Source organism: Mustela erminea, chromosome 2 (assembly GCF_009829155.1).
Source record: "Mustela erminea isolate mMusErm1 chromosome 2, mMusErm1.Pri, whole genome shotgun sequence".
NCBI lineage: Eukaryota > Metazoa > Chordata > Mammalia > Carnivora > Mustelidae > Mustela > Mustela erminea.
In genome coordinates, this window is record NC_045615.1 from 110870674 (window position 1) to 110891542 (window position 20869).

General features: G+C 35.3%; 2 protein-coding genes across 12 annotated transcripts in view; one reads left to right on the forward strand and one right to left on the reverse strand.

Moving 5' to 3' along the window:
- Positions 1–5554, forward strand: part of NCAPG (non-SMC condensin I complex subunit G) — a 50834-nt gene extending 45280 nt beyond the window's left edge. The window contains exons 17-21 of the mRNA XM_032333961.1: positions 1908–2069; positions 2351–2489; positions 2875–2961; positions 4417–4486; positions 5410–5554. Coding sequence (XP_032189852.1) covers positions 1908–2069; positions 2351–2489; positions 2875–2961; positions 4417–4486; positions 5410–5533 — 582 coding nt within the window. The 3' untranslated portion in view covers positions 5534–5554. The remainder of the gene's footprint in view (positions 1–1907; positions 2070–2350; positions 2490–2874; positions 2962–4416; positions 4487–5409) is intronic.
- LCORL (ligand dependent nuclear receptor corepressor like) overlaps positions 4256–20869 on the reverse strand; it is a 161288-nt gene continuing 144674 nt past the window's right edge. For 6 of the 11 annotated variants that reach the window (XM_032333945.1, XM_032333940.1, XM_032333951.1 and 3 more), the window contains one exon: positions 8113–8198. Coding sequence is in view for 4 of the 11 variants with exons in the window: in XM_032333949.1 (XP_032189840.1) it covers positions 8018–8198 (181 nt within the window). In the remaining 7 variants the exon portion in view is untranslated. Of the gene's footprint in view, positions 8199–20869 lie in introns of all 11 variants that reach the window. The other 5 variants (XM_032333949.1, XM_032333950.1, XM_032333955.1 and 2 more) reach the window with 4 other exon arrangements.

Genomic DNA, 20869 nt, shown 5'->3' on the forward strand with positions numbered 1-20869 from the left:
TATTAGCCCATGGATGATAAGGATGATGACTATCATACAAGTCACTGTTTTTGATAAAACAATCCTTTTCATAGGTTCTTAGAAAGAGAGGCCATGGTTTGATCTTGAGATTTCTGGTCTTTATGGTGGCACATACCACAAGGAAGTAAAAGATCTTTTGGAAAATATGGTGATAATCGATCATAAAAAGACAAAAGCAGTTTGCTATTGAAATTCAGAACTTGCCAAAAACTCATCTCTCTTACTACCCCTTCCCAACCTAGAGCTGGCTATTAAACATTCTGAAAAATGTCCTATGTTTATCTAGGACTCATTGAGTCTTCAATGGTTGGCTTATCTGCTATGTTTCTGAGATAAGGAAGGAGAATTCAAAGAATGAAGGTATTAAGGAGGGCAGGTATTGCATGGAGCACTGGGTGTGGTACATAAACAATGAATCTTGGAACACTGAAAAAATTAAAAAAAAAAAAAAGAAAAAAAAAAAAGAATGAAGGTCACCTCAAGCTCATCTTTGTTTTTAATTCAAAGAAGATAAGTTAACTGCAAACTGTCTCATAAATTAAACTTAAACTGAATTTTGGATCCTTTAATATTATTTGTAACCATATTGAAAATTAATGTGATTTCAGATGCCAGCTAATTAAGTTGAAAGGATAGCTTTTTAATTTTATTTAATATTATTAATTTGGTTTGTCGTTAAGTTATATGTTGTTGGAGAGAAGATTACAAAGGATATTAAGGCAAAATATAGTAAGGATAGGTGATAGCTACTAAGTGCTTCAGGACTTAAGAAGGCAGGGTTCATGTAGCAGGGGCGATGAGTATAGCATTACTGGTAAAATTCAGTTTGGTCTTGTTGGGATTTGTACAGTGGTTTGGGTAGAGAAGAAGACTTTAGGTAAAAGTGATTAAAAAAAGTAGCTGGCTATCCAAGTCATACAGGGGACTATGGAAGAAGCCATTCTGGCTCTTTACCTAAAGAGGTAAAGAGCCAGAATGGCCCTGTTGAGGGCAGAACATTAAGGTAGGGAATTTGGAGTTGGCTGTATTTGCTGTAATAGGGTATATACTGAAAGGCTTAATGGGATGAAAGTTCTCTATGAAGAAGCTCAGTTTGGTGGCCAGTATCTCTGTATGAGGTGAACTGGTGAGAAGAATAGAGAGTGAATATTAAGAGGGCAGTTGGAAACCTATATAATTAAGAGAAAAACTTGTAGAAAAAGGATAAGAGCAATAGAAAGTAGAAAGAAAAGAATAGGAGATGGTGATGTGGAAAAGAAAAATATGGGTGTTAAAGACATGAAGAAGGAACTTAGGGAGGCAGGAAGATGGAGTCCAACCAAGGTCCTGAGTATGGGTTACAGAAGACTTCAAAGGAGCTGTTGACATCTTTTAATTGCAGTTTTCTCCTGATTGTCATCCTGGAGGAGTGAGGGAAGTAGGCTGGAACAGAGGAAGAACTTGAGCTGTCATGCAGTTTTAAACCCCCAGCTCATGCCACAGGAAGTTCCAGAACTGGGATAGTCCTTTAAGTTGTCCAGATGGAGACAAGGCTGGCCTGTTGTACCTGCGTATCTTCCAGGCATCGAACGTGGACTAAAGTGGCAGGCCCCCCAGTCTTCAGCCTGGATCAGTTCTGCACCTGAGAACCTTTAGCCTCCAGATCTCAAAGTAGCTGGTGGATGAATGCTTCATTCATGAAGGGGGTGGTTCTGGACTCTGTACCAGAGCATCCTCTATAAGAAGAGGGAGAGTTCAGTTTGGGAGGAATATGTTAAATTTGGTTTTAGACATTTTGCATTTGGGATTATTGCAAGATAATTAGTTGGAAATATTTGTTAGATGTGTAGGAACTATATTGTAATACCATTTCCAGTTTATAAAACTTTTTTCTCTTGATTTTCTAGGCCTTATCAGTTCATGACAATCTGGCTATAAAAATTTGCAATGAGATCTTAACATGTCCATGTTCACCAGAAATTCGGGTCTATACGAAAGCCTTGGGTTCTTTAGAACTCAGTAGCAACCTTGCTCAAGATCTTTTGGTTTTATTGAATGAAATTCTGGAGGTAAAGTAGTTTCTAATTACTCTGTGTGTAAATTATTGTGTACAAATTTTTTATTAAAGTAGAATTTATGTGGCTGTATTAAATACATTATGTGGTTGTAGTAAATTATACATTTGTTGGCAAATTTTGTCTGCTCATTTGAAGTAAATATTTTCTTCGTAAATTCAATAGGATTTTTAAAATGTTTTTAAACATCTTGATATCCATATGCAGCTTTTTTGAAAAAAGTTTAGGATTAAATTAAATTAATTAAAAACCATTAATTATGTTTTTTGTTATAGCAAGTAAAAGATAGGACGTGTCTGAGAGCTCTGGAGAAAATCAAGATTCAGTTAGAAAAAGGAAATAAAGAATGTGATGACCAAGTGATAGAGGCACAGGATGCCAACATGGCTATGACTGCTTTTCAAATTGAAGATGGTAATAACATATTAACCTGAGTATTTGTAAGGTTCTGTCCTTTTCATCCCTAGAGCCACTTTTTTTCTCCTCTAACATGTGGTTGGATTTCAGAAATGAAGGAAAAATGTTTCTTATTAATTCCATTAGGAAGTATATTACTGATAAGTGTTTATTCTACTTTCATAGCTTTTTTAAAAAATTTTTTTAATGTGTATGTTTTTCACCATGCATACTGTCTTAGGTTTCCTTTGCTTTCCAATATTCACATTTTTTGAAATGCTGATTTATGATCATTTTCAGTAGCTGCTAATGGTACTGGTTTGTCATATCTGTTTTATGAAAAATTGACTTGGAAAGACCATTTAAAATATTTAATGAAGAACTGTATTATTTCCTTTAACAGAAAAAAGTAAAGAAGCATATAAAACTCCTCTCAGGGATGTAAAAGCAACCCGAGCATCAAAATCCACTCAGCAAAAGACCAGCAGAGGTAGTGTATGAATCTTTATAATCAAACTTTTCAGTTCTGTTTTCCAATGAAATATTCACTATTTACAACAAGTTTCCTTGTTGTAAAGATTTTAAATGTGTCAGGTATCCTTTATTTTCAGTTCTTTCAGCTGATATTAGGTTTTGCTTTGTGTCTCAGATTCTAATACCAGTGTTGCTCCAAGTGCTTTTGATTGAAAGAGATATGATGCAATGTATCATATTGCTAAGGACTATTTGGATTAAATTAAGATTCTTTTATTAGAAGATCAATGATGATTTTATATTATCAGTTATTGTATTCTGTCCTTTGTATGATTAAGCACTTTTGAAAACCTTATCCCTGTAGTACTTATCGGGGCTTCTGTTTTCCTTTTTCCCATTTTATTTTATAATTTCTCAACATCATTTCTTTCCCAAGGAGTATCCAACAATAAGGGATTTGTTGGAATAAAGTAAATGTTGACTATTAGGGGATCACTTGGAAAAAAATCTGAAATTCAACAACTTTTTATTGTTTTATTATTATTACAAAAGCAGTTCATGCTTATTACAGAAGAATCAGAAAATACATGCAAGCAAACTAATATAAAGAACGCAAATCATCCCACCCACGAGCCAACCATTATTTTAATTCTTAAAAAAGAATTTTGAGGCCCTTTTCTATGCAGATTTAATTTTTTTCTGAATGGAATCTGGCCATAATATTTTTATAGCCAATCACTTATTTACATGCTTATTGTTGGGTATTGTTCCATCCCATATTGTTGGATGTTTTCTTGGGGCTAGCTGCATTATAAGCAATTATGTAAGGTTTTGGAGAAAAACAGTAAGTTTCACATGAATAATAAATAGGATATATAAATTTCAACCCAATGTTCATATGGAAAAATTTGATCCGATTCTTATACATAAATGAGGAGCATCATGGTTTGCTAACTTTGTCTTCTTAACTTTGGAAATCTCTAGCAAGTAGAATTTTTGCAATCTTCAGCATTTTGTTAGATCTAGTTTTTATATTGAAAAATGTTTTATAACACATTTGAATTGGCCATATATACGATAGAATATTTTATAAGAAGCCATTACCTTACATTAAAGTTCTCTCTCTCCCGGACCTGCTGATGGGCTTACCCTACTTTTCTCCCCTTAATTTTGATTAGTTTCTCTGTAGGTTATGTGCTATGGCCATAATAGAAGTAATACTCTTTACATAGCATGTTTTTCATATTCTCCTTTCTCCCATACATATTTAACTAAAATTTGCCTCCCTATAATTTGATTTCCATATTTTCCTTTGCCTATTATCCAAGTTTACAAAAGAAATTAATAAATGGCTGGAAACTAGGAAGAAATGTGTTGCAGAGGGAAAATGAAGGATTTGGGTAGCCCAGAAAATAGAAACACTAAGCAACTGAGAATAAATTTTGATAATGAATTTTATACTGTCTTGAAGGACGGAGAAAAGTGACAGCTTCAGCTAGGATGAACAGGAGGCGTCAGACTGTGGAGGTTGACTCTGAAAGGTATGCCATATACATCTAGAAAATGTTTTTTGTTTTTTGGTTTTTTTTTTGTCTAGGAGTAGAAAAGAAATTGTAGTTTGCTTCCACTGTGAAAGAGAGAATCTCAATATGTAACAAGATACTCAGTGATAACTGCAAATAGCAAGGTCTTGGATATATATATTTTCTAGAATTCCATTTTCAAGAGTATTTGACCTCCTATGGCTTGTATGCTTTTCTTACTGGGACGGCCCTTAGTCCTAGGTGATCATCTTTAATATGTTCTTTCAGTTTATATTTCCATGTATGCCTCTAACTCTAAGATTGGGTGTAGGACTCCTTCGATCTTGAATTAGCAAACTCTGAGGATTTAGATTTGGGTTTTTGACATTTATAAGCAGGATTAATCTATTATGGTAAATTGCATATACTTGTGGCATAGTGTTTACTTTTAGATTCTACCAATTAAGCCACTGTTGTAAGCTGAAACTTTATAGTTGCCCGAGTTTATCTATTGGTAAAATCGTAATGTGTGTATTTTCAGTATATAACTTTAAGTTTTGATTAAAATGTTTTGAGGAAACTTGCTTTTTACAGAGTGTTTTAAGAATTTATTGCCTAAATTAAGAGAACTTAAAATGTTTCCTCACTTTGTGTTGTCCTCCAAAATTATTTTGGGCAGTTCCTATTTAATCATTTCATCGCAAAATTTTGTTTTTCCTTGTAATACCAGGTTCCATATAGAAATAAAAAGCAATTAGCTAGGTTTTTTATGATCTGTCTGGCCAGACAGCCAGTTAGTCTTTTTTTGGTTTTAGTTTTAAACTTAGTAAAGTCAGGATATCAATTACACACTAATAAAATGACAGAAACAGAGTTTTATTGATAAATAAACTTGTTTTAAAGCTTGTATTTAAATTGGTGTATTTTCAACATCTATTTAGTGATCCTGAAATTCCAGAGCCAGAATCAGAAATGAAGATGAGATTTCCAAGACGAGCCAAAACAGCAGCACTAGAAAAAAGTAAACTTAACCTTGCACAGTTTCTCAATGAAGATATAAGTTAGAAGAGATGATGGAGGTGAAGTCCTTTTAACCATGTCCTTTAAAATTATGTTCAGTTCTCTGCTTTAATAAAGTTACGCTTGTATCAAAATTAGAAAATGCCTGATGTTTTGTAGGATTTTGTGCAACATGACTCCACATTACTTTGGCCTATACTGAAACATTAGGACTGTCCGAGTGCTCCCCAGAAGCCTGCAGCGGTCCCCTGGGTGTAACCAGCTAGGTCTAAGGAGGGCCTAGGAACCGGCTTCGAAATTGGGCTTCTCAGGTGATGCGTATGAACTCTCACACTTAGTATCATGGTGTTCTGGACAGCTTCTCAGTGTAACTAGCTAGTAGCTTGCATTTGAGAAGCTTATGATTTAGATGGGGCACATCCAACATAGATGAAAACACTTTAGAACATTTAAAAAGGGACATCTTAAGGGCAAATGAAGTACCACAAACTAGCTAGGAAAGAGCTTACCTTTGGGGAGGAGGACTGCTACAGTGAATCCAAAGTTTCCAGCATCTAAGTTGAACAGTTATTTTGATAATTTTGTGATTCTTATACTAAAAACATTTTGGTAATGCTATCCGAATGGATCATTTCTCTTCTTATAATATTTGCATATGAGAGTCCTAGTTTGCTTATGTTTCTGATGGTGTTTCTTGGGTTAGATGTTCATATATACATGTTTTTTTTTTTTTATTTTTTTTTTTTTTAAGTAATCTTTACACCCGACATGGGGCTCGAACATATGCCCCAAATCAAGAGTCACATGCTCTCTACTGACTGAGCCAGCCAGGCATCCCCACTTACACATATTAACTATGGAGTTGCTTTCTACATTTTTGGCATAACAAAATAAATATTGTGGATAATAAAAGACAATTCTAGTGGGAAAAACATGACAGGAAGTCTTTTACATACTAGTTTATGAGCACTGTTTCTTCACTGTCAATTTTATTTTTCTTCCCAAATTGGCACTTGCCTCTCTTATGGAACTGAGTATGAACTCAGTCCTCTTTCCGTCTGCAACACCCAGCAAAACATGTTTTCTTATCCCTCTGATTACCTTTTCTCTTTATTATCCAGAATAGAAATGCCCTAACATTGGATCTGTTTTAATAATAATTGTGCTTTTTAAGATTTAGGCCATTTATTTAAGATAGTGTTCTAAGATAGAGCTAAATTAAGATCATTGTGCTTTTTAGAACCAAACTGCTATATTACATACATATATGTGCTTTATAAAACTCAGAAATATAAAAGGAGCCTGAAAGTTACAAAGTAAGAATGCTTATTAAGCAAAAGGAAAAGGCAGATATGGTGGTGGTATAAAACAATAAAAAACAGATGATTATTTTTCATTCTGTTGGCTCTGTGTCTTCCTGTGCTTCAAATTCCTTACGTAAGTCTTATTTTGTTAAATCCCTGTCACTTTAAAAATAATTTTCGGGGGTGAGGGATAGGGAGAAATAGGACTTAAAGTTTACACAGAATGTGCTATAAGGAAAAGTGTTTAGAAACACCATAGACTAAATCCCATTTATCCCACAGTCAGGCTATCCAAAGGGAAGAAGCCATGTTCTTATATACTTCCATGGATCACCATACCAAAGCTTTTTTTCTCTGGCATGGGAAAAATAAATTTAAGCACCAAACCTTTAGTATTCTTACTATTCAAGTTTTAGACACAATCACGTAGCCATTGCTGAAGCTATGCTTTTGCACTATTATTGTTAAAGGTAAGGAATATTATCCTGATTTTCAAAAACATTTTACACTTAAATGGTTAAAATACAATAAAATCAATAGATGTAAATCCATTTACCATTTCTCATTCAAAACTGGTAACTTACACCAAATAGTATTCTTGTCTGCAAGAGGCACAGCTTTGCTGAAGAGTAAACATGCAATTGTGCCACTGATCTTACAGCCCACAGATTTTATAGGTTTAAAAGTACAGAGAAAGAACTGATCAGCTCGAATTCTATGAATGAAAACATGCTACTTGATGATAAATTATGATCCATTTTCCTATACATATATAACTTTGAAAGAGATATACTTCTAAGAGATACCTTTGCCTTTTACCAGTTCACTTCGAGGTAGTTGGTATCCACCTATTGTACAACTGTTCATGGTCAGGTCATCACAAATCTTTACAATACTAGCCTTCTAAATCACATAATGCAGTATATATTAAAACTTTTTTGTGTACAGAAATAAAACCAGGGACAATTACGTATTTAAACTTAGGGCATAAAAGATTCACAAAATACCATTAAAAAGAGAAACATCAAAATCCATTTGTACTGTAAAATTCCACAATGGTCTGGTGTAAAACGTGAAAAAACATACAAAGAATTATAATCAAAATGATTAATGCTAATGAATTGATATAAAGATATCACAGGACTAGAAATATTTCAAGATCAAATGATAAATGCAGAAAGAATATTGATGTACAAAATAAGGATAGTGCAAGAAGAACCGCAATCTATTTCTCTTCACTTTTGAGATTTTGGTTATGAACTGTACAGCTCGCTAGAGATGCTGCTGTCAAATTCAGATTCCATTCAATGGGACGATTAAGGCACATCTTAATGGGGCTCAAAGGGCAACTTGCTGTATTCCCATCGGACAAATTCAGTTTCTCATCAGTTTTCATTTGTAGCATGCTGGAAAAAAAGTGTAAATCCATTTTAGTTTTACTTTAACTTCAAAGAAATTATCAACCTTGTAAAAGAAAATTCAGTCATTTTTATTGTTTGGACCTCTAACCAGAGTAGATAGGGCATTTTAGTACCCAGAAAGTACAGGAGTTTTATTCTGTTTCTCAGCTCCAGCCTCCTTACTGAACTGAATACATTACACATAGCCAGGTACTTAAGATATCACCCAGATAGCGATGGAAAAAAACTAGTATACTAAAAAAAAATTAGTATACTCATGACATTTAACCTACTGAACTTGGCAGGATTCAAACCTTTTCATTTGTCCTTTAACGCACCAGGATCAGAGCCACTCTGAGACAAGAAGGAATTAAGCTTTGTTTGAAAGTCTACCATGTTCTAGGCACATTCACTTGTATTATCTCACTTAAATTTCCTAACAACCAAGCAAAGTTGGTAAATTTATCCTCATGATAAATAATAAAAGTGAGTCTCAGACTCAAGGACAAATATGTCTGAAGTTACACAGTCAACCAATGAATCCAAATATGGTCCTTCCTCTTCCCCTTATGCTTGTCTACTAGCTCTCTGATGGGAGTCTTTAGGAACAGAAACTTGAGAATCCAAAGGGTAGCTAGTCCACATGTAATGGACATGTAGTCCCGAATCTTAATATTTATGAGAGCCCATTCACATTTTCAGATATGAATCCTTATGTTTATAAACTAATAGCTTGCTATATGGTAGCTCATTTGATGCTTAACTGATTAGTTTGGTTGGACTACATCATTCCTAACCTATCTCCAACCACAGGTCTAGGATTCTTTCTATTAGTGAAGAGGAAATAGCTGTGTAGTATTTAAGTAACTTGTTACAAGTGGCAGCCACCTCCAGACCTCAGTAGCATTTTCCTGATCTTTCCTTGCAACCTCAAAAACAGACTCATGTGCCATTCAATAAACCAGAGATTTAACCTATTATGGCATATATCAATGGCTATCATGTTGCCATGATATTCCATGTATAATTGAGAAACTCTAAGGCAAGCTATAAGAATACAAATATATTTATTAAGATAGCTTATCAAGTATTAATGCCAAAAGAAGATGATGGCATGAAGCAACAAATAGTGATAAAAACAATTTTTGCTAAAAAAACTGAGAGACCCCAATTTTTGCTGTTTGACAAAGGTATATTCATCAGAATAATACTTTAATAACTACATTGTTCTTTTTAAGATCTTTAAAAAATTAAAGTTGCTTTTCTAGAGTTTTCTCCAAATTTGGGTACACAAACTCCAGGAGTACACGGAACTATACACATGCATGGGAAGAAAATTTCAGTTTTAAAAGAACTGTATGTTAGGACCAATACACAGATTGATATACTTAATTCATAAATACACACTTAAAAGTTGTTGGTATGCAAAGTTTGGGTCTACTGATCTATGAAATACTAAGAGTAGAAGAATATAGCTATCTTCAAGTGCTAGAAACAGAAGCGTTAGAATGACAGAGCTAGAAGGGACTTTTCCAGACACCACCTAACCACCCCTTTTTTAAGATGAGGAAACTAGAGTATAGGAAAATAGAAAAATAAACTTCTCTTTTTCACAGTGTTCTAACCAGATGTATGTGGACTAATATAAGAATCTGGATCTCTTAGTAATCTAGTAATAACCAAAGCACTTTTCAATTCCATTTTCTGTACCAAATTATTTAACATTGAGTATCCACTAGAAAGCACCTCAGAGGTACAAAGATGAGGAAGTGTACACAGTGCATGCTTTCAAAGAATTTGCAATCTGGATTTAACAAATAATCCTTTATATTTAGAAGTTTCAAAATTGACTAGTTAGGTTTAATGTCAGGAATTTGTGGTACAATCATACATATTTGTACCAAGTGAAAGATTAATAAATACGCCTCAATACTTTTTTTTTTTAAATTTAATCTCTACACACAGTATGGGACTCGAACTCATGATCACAAGATGAAGAGTCCCATCCTCTACTGACAAAGCTAGCCAGGTGCCCCTTCAAATTTTTTTGATGTACTTTTTAAACTTTTTGTTTTGTATGTTTTAAAAATGAAAGTTGAATATTCTTGTATGTGTCTATATATTTAACTATCTATAGGGCTGGTAATCTATAGGGTTGATATCTAGGAGTAAGATAAACTGAGTCACAGGGTGCTTTTAAAATTTTGATAGATATTACCAAAATATCCTTCACAGACTATGTACCATTTTACACTCTTGCCAACAGTGTATGAGCTGTCTATCTTTCCTCATTTACTTACCAATGATGTATAATAAAACTTAAAGATCTTTGAGGAAAATGATAGGTTAAAAAATGGTATGTCATTGTTTAATTTGCGTTTCTCTTATAAGGACTGTTCAACTTATTTTCATACTGATATGTAGTTAAGATTGGTCCTCTGTTCTATGTGATTTACAATCTCACACCCCTCCCTACATGGCCTAGTTCATTAGTCTTTATATCTGCTTATGGTGATTTTGTCATGAATCCATTCTAAATTTTAGATAATCAAATTTATCAGTCTTTTGTTCCATGGCTTCTTTGCCTTACATATGATTAGAAAGTTGAAGCAGCACATTTAAACCATCAGATCAAGTGGATTTAGATATCCATACCAAGGATTCTACTGAAATCTCAATGACAGTTTATAAAGAACTGGGGAAAGGAACAGAAATACCTGGGTCTTAGTTCTGAGAATATCATTCATTAGCCTTATGACCTCGGACAAGTAAACGTAGCTTCTTTCATTCTCATTTTCTCATCTTTAAAAAAAAGAAGTTGAGGGGCGTCTGGAGGACTCAGTGAGTTAAGCATCTGACTCTTGATTTTTGACTCAGGTCATGATCTCAGGGTCATAAGACTGAGCCCTGCGTTGGATTCTGTGCTAGGCGTGGAGCCTGCTTGAGATTCTCTCTCTCTTAAAAAAATGAAATATCATCCTGTTTACCACTGTATTTCTAAATGATCTCATGAGAGCCACTTAACAGAAGTTAAAAACCATATGGAGCTATAGACAAATGCAAAGGTTTAATTTAACACCATGTCTTTTGGTGAATGGGGGACAAAACTGTAAGAGAGGTACTCACCCTAAGCCCTCTTCTATCAAACTAGCCACCTAGACAGATGGTAGTTGAGGAGTGAATGAGGACAAGGAAGGGGCACCTGAAATGATCATCTAGACATAGTCTGTTTTCAGTACTTCTGTAATTTCATTCACCCTAAGGTAGAACCTCTCTCCAGCATGTGAATGGAGGTTTACAAGAATATGTACATTTGGTGGGGCGCCTGGGTGGCTCAGTGGGTTAAAGCCTCTGCCTTCGGCTCAGGTCATGATCTCAGGGTCCTGGGATCGAGCCCCACATAGGGCTCTCTGCTTAGCGGGGAGCCTGCCTCCCCCCACTCTCTGCCTGCCTCTCTGCCTACTTGTGATTTCTGTCTGTCAAATAAATAAATTTTAAAAAAAAGAATATGTACATTTGGGAAGCATAAAAAATGAAAATCTTTTGTAGGTCATGGAAATTCAAACAGTTATACTGTGTGATTTAAATTAATGAATACTGGGGCGCCTGGGTAGCTTAGACAGTTACATGGCCAACTCTTGATTTTGGCTTAGGTCATGATCTCAGGGTCTTGAGATCAAGGCCCAAACCCCATCAGGCTCAGTGCTTGGCACCGAGTCTGCTTAAGATTCTCTCTCCCCCTCTCTGCAGCTCATGTGTGAGCTCTCTAATACATAAAATCTTTTAAAAATATTTTAAAAAATGATTACTGATAATGCTAACAAAAAAATTTTAATATATGTAGCTGTAATAATTCACACTTGTTTTACTTATTACTAGAGATATGGGATAGTTCATTTCTGTTATACAGACAATAAACTTTAATGTAAGCCAGCCAAATCACAGGAAATAAATTTTAGTGTGAACAAGATAGGTCTGAAAATATCATTTCTAGAGCAGTTACTACATGCCAGGTAAAAACGCTAAAAACCTGACAATATTGCATTCAATTCCAAAAACTACCACTGAGGCTCAAAGAAGTAAAATGATGCATTCAGGTTCATTCAACTAAGTGCAAGCTTAGCGTCTAAGATCTATTACTCTATCCTGCATACTAGTTCTTGGGTTATAATTCTGTCATGATTCTCCCTTTGTTAATACCCATTTATTTCTTCAGAATACTTAACATATGATAAGTGTCTGGTCTACAGATTTCAGACAGACATTCTGAAAGACTACAGTCATAACTGTATCAAGGAAGTTATATATGTAGAGCATGAAGTTTCCTCATATTTAGCTAAATAAGTAGTAGTCAGTCATACCTTTCAATTTCTCAAGATAAAGGAAGAAAGTATGTTAGGGCACAGACATGTTTTTGAGAGCTACCATAGCGTTTTTTTTTTTTTTTTTCTTAAGATTTATTTTAGAGAGAGTGAGAGAGCAGTGGGGAGGGCTGGAGGGAGAGGGAGGGGTAGATAGAATCTCAAGCAGACTCCCCACTGATCATGGAGCGCCGTGCAAGGGCTCAATCCCACGATCCTGAGATCATGACCTGAGCTGAAATCAAGAGTTGGATGCCCAACCGACTGAGTCACCCAGCGCGTCTACCATAAGAGTAGTATTTAGGTTAAAGGTTTTAAGAAACATAAGGTTATCTTTTCAAAAGAAGAAGAGTCAGCTTTATATGTGGATAAACTGAAATCTGGTATAGGATTTAGAATGTGAATATTTACTATAAAGTAACCAAAACTAACGAATTTGAACTAATCTATTTAACTCAAATTCTGAATGACTGGTTTATTTCTTCTGGCAACAGTGTCATCTTATGTTGTGAAAATTTACTGAATAGCTATTATAGCTATACCCTTGAGTGTGATTCTCCACAAGTCTATCCAAATACCATGAGGGTTGTTAAATGTGTAAACTAGATCAAAGAACATTTACGAAGGCAACAAGTGGTATTCTCATGGTTCTGATATAGTGAGAAGTTATAAAAAATGAAATTCTTGTTCCACTGGATTCTAAACTGGCTAATTCCAGGGTTCTCAGAGGCCAATACCAAGGACTTTGCCGCCCATCAAAGTGTTTCAGTTTTATGAGAAGCTAGTATGTGTCCATCAGCCAGGTCTGCTGGTTACTGAAGGTAGTTTTCTTCCCTCAAACCCTTAACCAATACCTACCTAATATATTTAGAATACAAAATACTGTGATGGTGTCTGTCTTCAAGGGTTTTGCAGCTTATAAGGAGGCAGAAAGGAAAGTTTTCATAAATTACCAAAATAAATACATTTATTTTATTTTGAAGAGATATAGAAGAGGTAAGACTAAGGGATTACAGAAAAGGGAAATTAATCCCAGCAGTTGGGAAGCTGGGAAAAAAATACTGAAATAGGACTAAAGTAAATCATTTACTAAAGGATTTTAGTAAACTGGGACAGAGCGAAGCTTCGTAGAACCTAAGATTAAATCACTCACCTGCTACGTGTACATTCCTTAACCTCTAGCCTTCAGTTTAACTAGAGCATAAGATAACGAGAATATCCAATCTCTAACCTTAATCTCTAGCCTTCAATTTTTTTTTTTAAGATTTTATTTATTTATTTGACAGAGAGAGATCACAAGTAGATGGAGAGGCAGGCAGAGAGAGAGAGAGAGAGGTAGAGGGAAGCAGGCTTCCTGCTGAGCAGAGAGCCAGATGTGGGACTCGATCCCAGGACCCTGAGACCATGACCTGAGCCGAAGGCAGTGGCTTTAACCCACTGAGCCACCCAGGCGCCCCTCTAGCCTTCAATTTAACTGGAAAATGAAGATAATGAGAATATCCACCTCTTAAGGGCAATGTGATTATTACATGAGTTATGTAAACAAAGCAGTTGGTATAGAGAATACATGTAAAATGCCTGGCTGGACACTGGACTCAACAAATGTTAATACCAGTACTACTAACAAAAAGTCAAAAGGTACATATGTGGGGATAAAGGATCACAGATATGTGTATGCTTTGTTTTTCTAATAGTACAACCATTTAATTTTAAATCTTTGGGCTTAAAGGGGAGGCAGGTTCAAATGAAAGAGCCATACGGATATAGCCAGTTAAACATGTTTTATTAGGAGAACATGAAGTCTAACATAAATCTTTTCTCTTCCTGGCAAACCCTGTAAGAGTTAGGCTGTACAGGTTTTTTGTTTTTTGTTTTGAAACAATTTATCTCAAGAGAAAAATTTCTCTTTGGTAAGATACTGGTGACTTTAAGATCCCTGGCAGATTAAGTGGTAGACTTTATTTATTTATTTATTTTAAAAGATTTTATTTATTTAGTTATTTGACAGACAGAGATCACAAGTAGGCAGAGAGGCAGGCAGAGAGAAAGAGGTGGAAGCAGGCTCCCTGCTGAGCAGAGAGCCCGATGCGGGGCTCTATCCCAGGACCCTGAGATCATGACCTGAGCCGAAGGCAGAGGCTTTAACCCATTGAGCCACCCAGGTGCCCAAGTGGTAGATTTTAAATCAGACATTTTTTTCTGACTTGCTTTTGATCATTTGATGTGGTTATTTGAAGGAACAGAAGAACCCGGTGTTTAAGAGTAAGACTTTGAAATCTCATATTCTTGGATTAGAATCTCAGATTTGTAGTTTACTCCAAATGATTTTAGGAGAACTACTTTTTTAATATAAAGATTGCATAGTATGTGCTTAACTAGTAAGTGCTATCATGATTATTAGAGCAAACCATAATTGGAGATTCAAAAGAAAACATCTAGAAGAAAAAGACTAGCTTCCCCTAAGAAGTAGGATATCTACCTGAATTTTTAGTTGAATAGAATGAAGGAAATTACAGTCTGATTAAAGGAACAAAACCGATTCTCTTCAGAAATCAATGAACACAGTTTGTACCACTATGTAATTTAGAAGTGATTGTTGGCCATGTAGGGACAAAAAGAATTTACCTGAATTTCTTAATTAACTTATATATTAAATTAGTATAACACAACTGTGCCTAAAGCAGTATCTTAAATATAATAGATATTCAGATATTCTATAAACACAAATGTGACTCACATACATTTATAAAAATAAAATGGGAAATTTTAGTACTGAATTAATTAAAAGCACTTAGTAAGTTGTTGATCTGAAATAGTGTCAACCAACTGACTTTGAAAGACTGCAGAACCTTGGATCCTGTTCCCATCTGCCTTCTGAGGAACTTAACAATGATCATAATCAATGATCCCTTCCTTTTTTTTTTTTAAATTTGCCATCTGTGGAAGAGTAATTGGATTCACAGTCCAAATTCTTCATCCCTCCCTATAATCGCCTTCCCTATTATTTTGCAATGTCCTCGCATTCTGGCCTCACCTATGTGACTTGCTTTGGCCAACAGGATGTGAGTAAGTATGAACTGTAAATTGGTGGAGGCCAGTGTAAGCTGAAGCTTGAGAAACTACTTGGGCATTTATGTCCCCTCATATATCTCTGCTTTTGCCATGAGAACAAAGCCTGGGCTGGCCTGCTGGATGGATGTGAGATGTGGAGTGAGGCTAAGCTGTCCCACCTGATAGCCAGCTAATACAAGACATGTGAGGGAACCCAACCAAAGTCAAAAGAACCTCTTAGCCTTATTTGCCAGTCAGGATACATGATTGAAACAAGTGCTTATTTACTTAAGGGAGTAAGTTTTGGAGTGGTCTGTAATGTAGCACTGTTGTGACAATAGGTAAATACTAGAACATGTCTTCTCCTCACCATGATGTTTAAACAAGTGCAAGGTCTCTCATGCCTTAAACAGAACTTCACTCAATCTTTTATTCTCCTCAAAATAACATTTTTAGAGCTAGATTACTTTAATGAGTTATCACCATTTTTTTATCTCTTAACCTACTCCAAATCTGGTTTCCAGGTCTTTCATTCAATGAAAACAGCACTTACTAAAGTCACCAATGAATTGATAAGTCTAATGAATGATATTTAATTTTCAACTTTTTTGCCTTCCTAAGAACATTAAACACTATTGGTCATTTCCTTTGCTATAGACTGAACTGTGTACCTCTCTGTTTCATTATGTCAAGTTCCTAACCCCCTATTGCCAAGAGATATAGGGCCTTTAAGAGGTAATGAACTTAAATAAGGTTACAGGGTAGAGCCGTAATCTGATGGTCTTGTTGTCCCCATAAAAAGAGAAGTCACCAGAGAGTGGGAGGGTAGCCATTTGCAAACCGGCAATAGAAACCTCACCAGAAACTGAACCCCCCAGACCTGGGTCTTGGACTTTCCAGCCGCCAGAACTGTGAGAAAACAAATCTCTGTCATTAACTCATGCAGTTATCAGTGTTTTGTGATGGCAGCCTGAGAAGAGTAAACCTCTTTCTTGAAACTCACGTTTTTTTGCTTTTCAGACATAACATTCTACTGGCTTTCTTCTTCTTCCCTTTACTGCAAGTCATCCTCCTCTTAGAATTTCTCAAGGCTAAGTCCCAGACTTCCTTTTCTTCTTCTATAACCTTTCTTTAGGTGCTCAGTTTCAGTTATCAATGATATCTCAGACATCTCCAATCCTCCAACTACTCAGAAAGGATTTCCCTGAGTACTCAACCTAAAGTAACTATCAAGAGAAACTCTTAAGATCATCTAATATCATTGATATGGAACTTATAATTGCTTATATTTTTCCTGGCTCCCATTAAAATACAAGCTTGATGAGAGTACAACATATTGGTCTTGTTCAATGTATTATTTCCCGCACCCTGCATATAGAAACTGGATAAATATCTGTCAAAAGAGTAAATCTAGGACTTCTCCTTTTGGCCATGAAGTAACAGGAACCAGATTTACCCACTCACTTTAAACAACTTAAAAAATAGACAAAAATGTATCCACATCCACTTGGACCCCAGTGTGGGGCTTGAACTCACGACCCTGCGGTCAAGACCTGAGTTGATATCGAAGAGTCAGATGCTTAACCAACGGGGCCATCCATTCACCCCTGAAATATTTTTAAGACAACGGATAAAAGAAAGTACAGGATGGCATTGATCCCTGAAAGAAGGGAACAAAAGAAGGAAGTCATAAAAATTGCTCTGGCTTACTGCCTGAAGAGTTTCCAGGCTGCAGTATAGAAAAAGAGACCCAAAGGAGCTTGGAAATCTTCCTGAGATGAGAGGACAGTTTGTTGGTGAGGAAGACCAAAGCAGCTAGAATCTGTGGGGCAGAGCACAGGAGACACAGTTGCATAGATAAAGAACTCTAGAGATCTAAATTGGTTTCCCTCGAATCTGTAGATAAATACTGATCAGTGCTTAAATATTTTCCAAAGCTTTGAAAAAGACCACTGAAAAGGATCAGGTGGAAAATTGCTAGAGGCCATAAAGGACTGGGTATGATTTGTGTGTGTTCCCACCAGTAAAAATGGAAAGACCCCCCTAACACATATGACAGTAAGTAATTATTGGTAGTATCTCACTACTGGGGTAAAATTAGCCCTATGGCAAGATTTTTCATCCTCAGCACCACTGACATTTGGGGCCAAGTGATTCTTTATTGTGGGTAGCTGTCTTACAAGGCTCTATAGAATGTTTAGCAGCATCTCTGGCCTCTACCCACTAAGTGTGACAATCCAAATGTCTCTATACATCATGAAATATCCTCTTTAGGACACTTCCAGTTGAGAACGACTGTCCTAGATGAAAGGCTTTTCCAACTCTGCCTACCAATGTCCAAAAGCAAGATTTGAAAGAATAAAAAGTTTTCTCATTAAGTTAATAGTGTCTCAGAACAGAGCCACAAAACATTGAAGGCATTGCAAAAACACACAGAACAAAAAAACCTCAGCATACAAGGCAAAACTGACAACATCTAGCATCCAATCCAAAATTACCAGGCATGCAAAAAATAGGAAAATCTGTTCCAAAATGAGGAGAAAAACCAATCAATAGGAACTGATAAATAACACAGATTGTAAAATTAGCACACAAGAATGTTAATGTAGTTACTTTCAAGAAGTTGAGGAAAGCATGAGCATGAGGAGAAGAAATATAGTAGATACAAAGAAGACTAAATTTATTTATTTTTAAAGATTTTATTTATTTATTTGAGAGAGAGAGAGCATAAGCAGGGAGGAGAGGGAGAAGCAGGTTCCCTGCTGAGCAGGGACCAATGTGGGGCTTGGTCCTAGGACTCTGGGCTCATGACCTGTCTGAAGGCAGACGCTTAACCAGCTGAGCCACCCAGGTGCCCCAAAAGAGTAAATATAAGTCTCTGGAGATGAAAATAAAATTTCTGAAATGAAAATATCCTGGCTGTTACTAACAGCAGATTAGACAATACAAAGAAAATGTTACCAAACTTAAAAACATAGAAATAGCATAATCCAAAACGAAACAGAAAAAAATGAACAGGTATCAGTGATCTATGTGGCAAAATAAATGTGATTGGAATTCCAAAAAGAGAGTAGAGACAGGAGAGATAGGAACATATTTTAAGAAAATACAGCTAAAAGTTTCCAAATGTGATAAAAACTAACCCCCCATATCCACATAGTTCAAAAAACTCCAAATAGAAAAATTATGAAGGCAACAATGCCAAATCCATTTATAATCAAATTTATAATCAAATTGCTGGTAACAAATGGTAAAATCTTATAAGGAACTGGGGAAAAAAAAAAAGCCCAGTACATACAGAGCAGCCAAAAGAAGAACGACAGCAGACTTATCTTCAGAAGCTAGAAGGCAGTAGAGCAAGAGCTTCAAAGTACTAAAAGAAACATATGTCAAATCTGAATTTCATATCCAGCTAAAATATCTTTCAAAAATAGAAGGGGGGGGGAGTGAAATAAGGGTTTTTCAGACAAAAAGTCAGGGCCAAATGAATTAATAAACAGCAAACCCATACTACAAGAAATGCTAAAGGAAGTTATTCAGGCAGAAGTAAAACAATATCAGATAGAAGCCCGGACTTATACAAAAGAGTGAAAAGTACCAGAAATGGAAAATTCATGGGGAAAAGAATTTTAAAATCTTTCCCATTTTAAAAATCTTTTTGAACAACTGTGCAAAGGAAAGATACTAAGAACACATTGGGAAGATTCTAACATTTACGGATGCAAAATGTATGACAATAATAATAGCACAAAGGCTTAGAGGGAGGAATGCAAATGTACTGTACAGTTCTTAGACTACATAAGAAGTGGTGTAACATTATTTGAAGGTAGTTTCTGGTAAGTTAATGATATGTTGGATAAACTTGACAGCAAGTATTTCTTAAAAAAACAATTAAGAGATTAAATAGAATAATAAAATGCACTCATCCAAAAGAAAGCAGAAAAAGAGAAAAATAAAGGAGTAAATAATAGATGGGACAAATATAAATAGAAAGTTGGATGGCTATTATCAAAAAGATAAGAAATAACAAGTGTTGGTGAAGATATGAGAAAAGGCAAATCTTGTGTACTATTAGTGGGAATATAAATTGGTATACCCCCTATAGAAAATAGTATGGATATTCCTAAAAAAATTAGAAATAGAACTACTATATGATCCAGCAATTCCAGTTCTGGCTATTTATTAAAAAAGTGAAAATGGTAACTTGAAAAGATATACGTACCCTTGCCACATGTTCACTGTAGCATTATTTACAATAACCAAGATATGGAAACAACTTAAGTGTCTATCAATGGATGAATGGCTGAAGAGAATCTCTCTCCATCACACACACACAGACACACATCCAGCCATAAAAAGGAAATCTTGCCATTTGCAATAACATGAATGGACCTTGAGGGCCTTATGCTAAGTCACAGAAAGACAAATACCGGGTGACTTCACTTATATGTGGAATTTAAAAGTAACAAAAACCAACCAAGCTCACCAATACAAAAAGCAGATTGGTGGATGCTAGAGGTGGGGGCAAAATGAGTAAAGTGGCTCAATAATACAAACTTGTAGTTATAAAATAAAGAAGTCATGGGGTTGTGATGTACAGCACAGTAGCTGACTATAATGAAATAATACATATTACTTATTTGAAGGTTGCTAAAAGAATAGATCAAAAAGTTTTCATCACAAGAAAAAATTCTCACTATGGTGACAAATGTCAAGTAGACTTATTGTGGTGATCACATCCCATTTGTACATACGTACAAATACCAAATCATTATGTTGTACACCTGAAACTAAGATGTTATATGTCAATTAGAGGGAGGAATGCAATATGTCAATTACACTTCAATTAAAAAAAATGTTGGCTGACTGAAACTCAACCACCTCAAGTCAAATGAAATGAAAATGGTCTTAATATTTAAAGATTGGGTGAGAAAGCAAGTCTCAACTGTATGCTGCCTAAAAGACACTTACTTCAAAAACAGAGACATATATCTTAAGAATGAAAGTGTGAGTAAAGATATACCATGCTAAAACTAGTGAAAAGTAGGCTGGGATGACTACAGTATTATCAGACAAAAAAAATGATTTCAGATCAAAGAATATTTCCAGAGATAAAGAGGTACATTTCATATGATAAAGGAGTAAATTCCCCAGAAGTAAATAAAATTTCTAAATGTATATGAACCTAATCACAGAGCTTCAAGATACATGAAACAAAACCTGATACAACTGAAAGGATAAATAGGAAAATCTAGAATCAAAGTT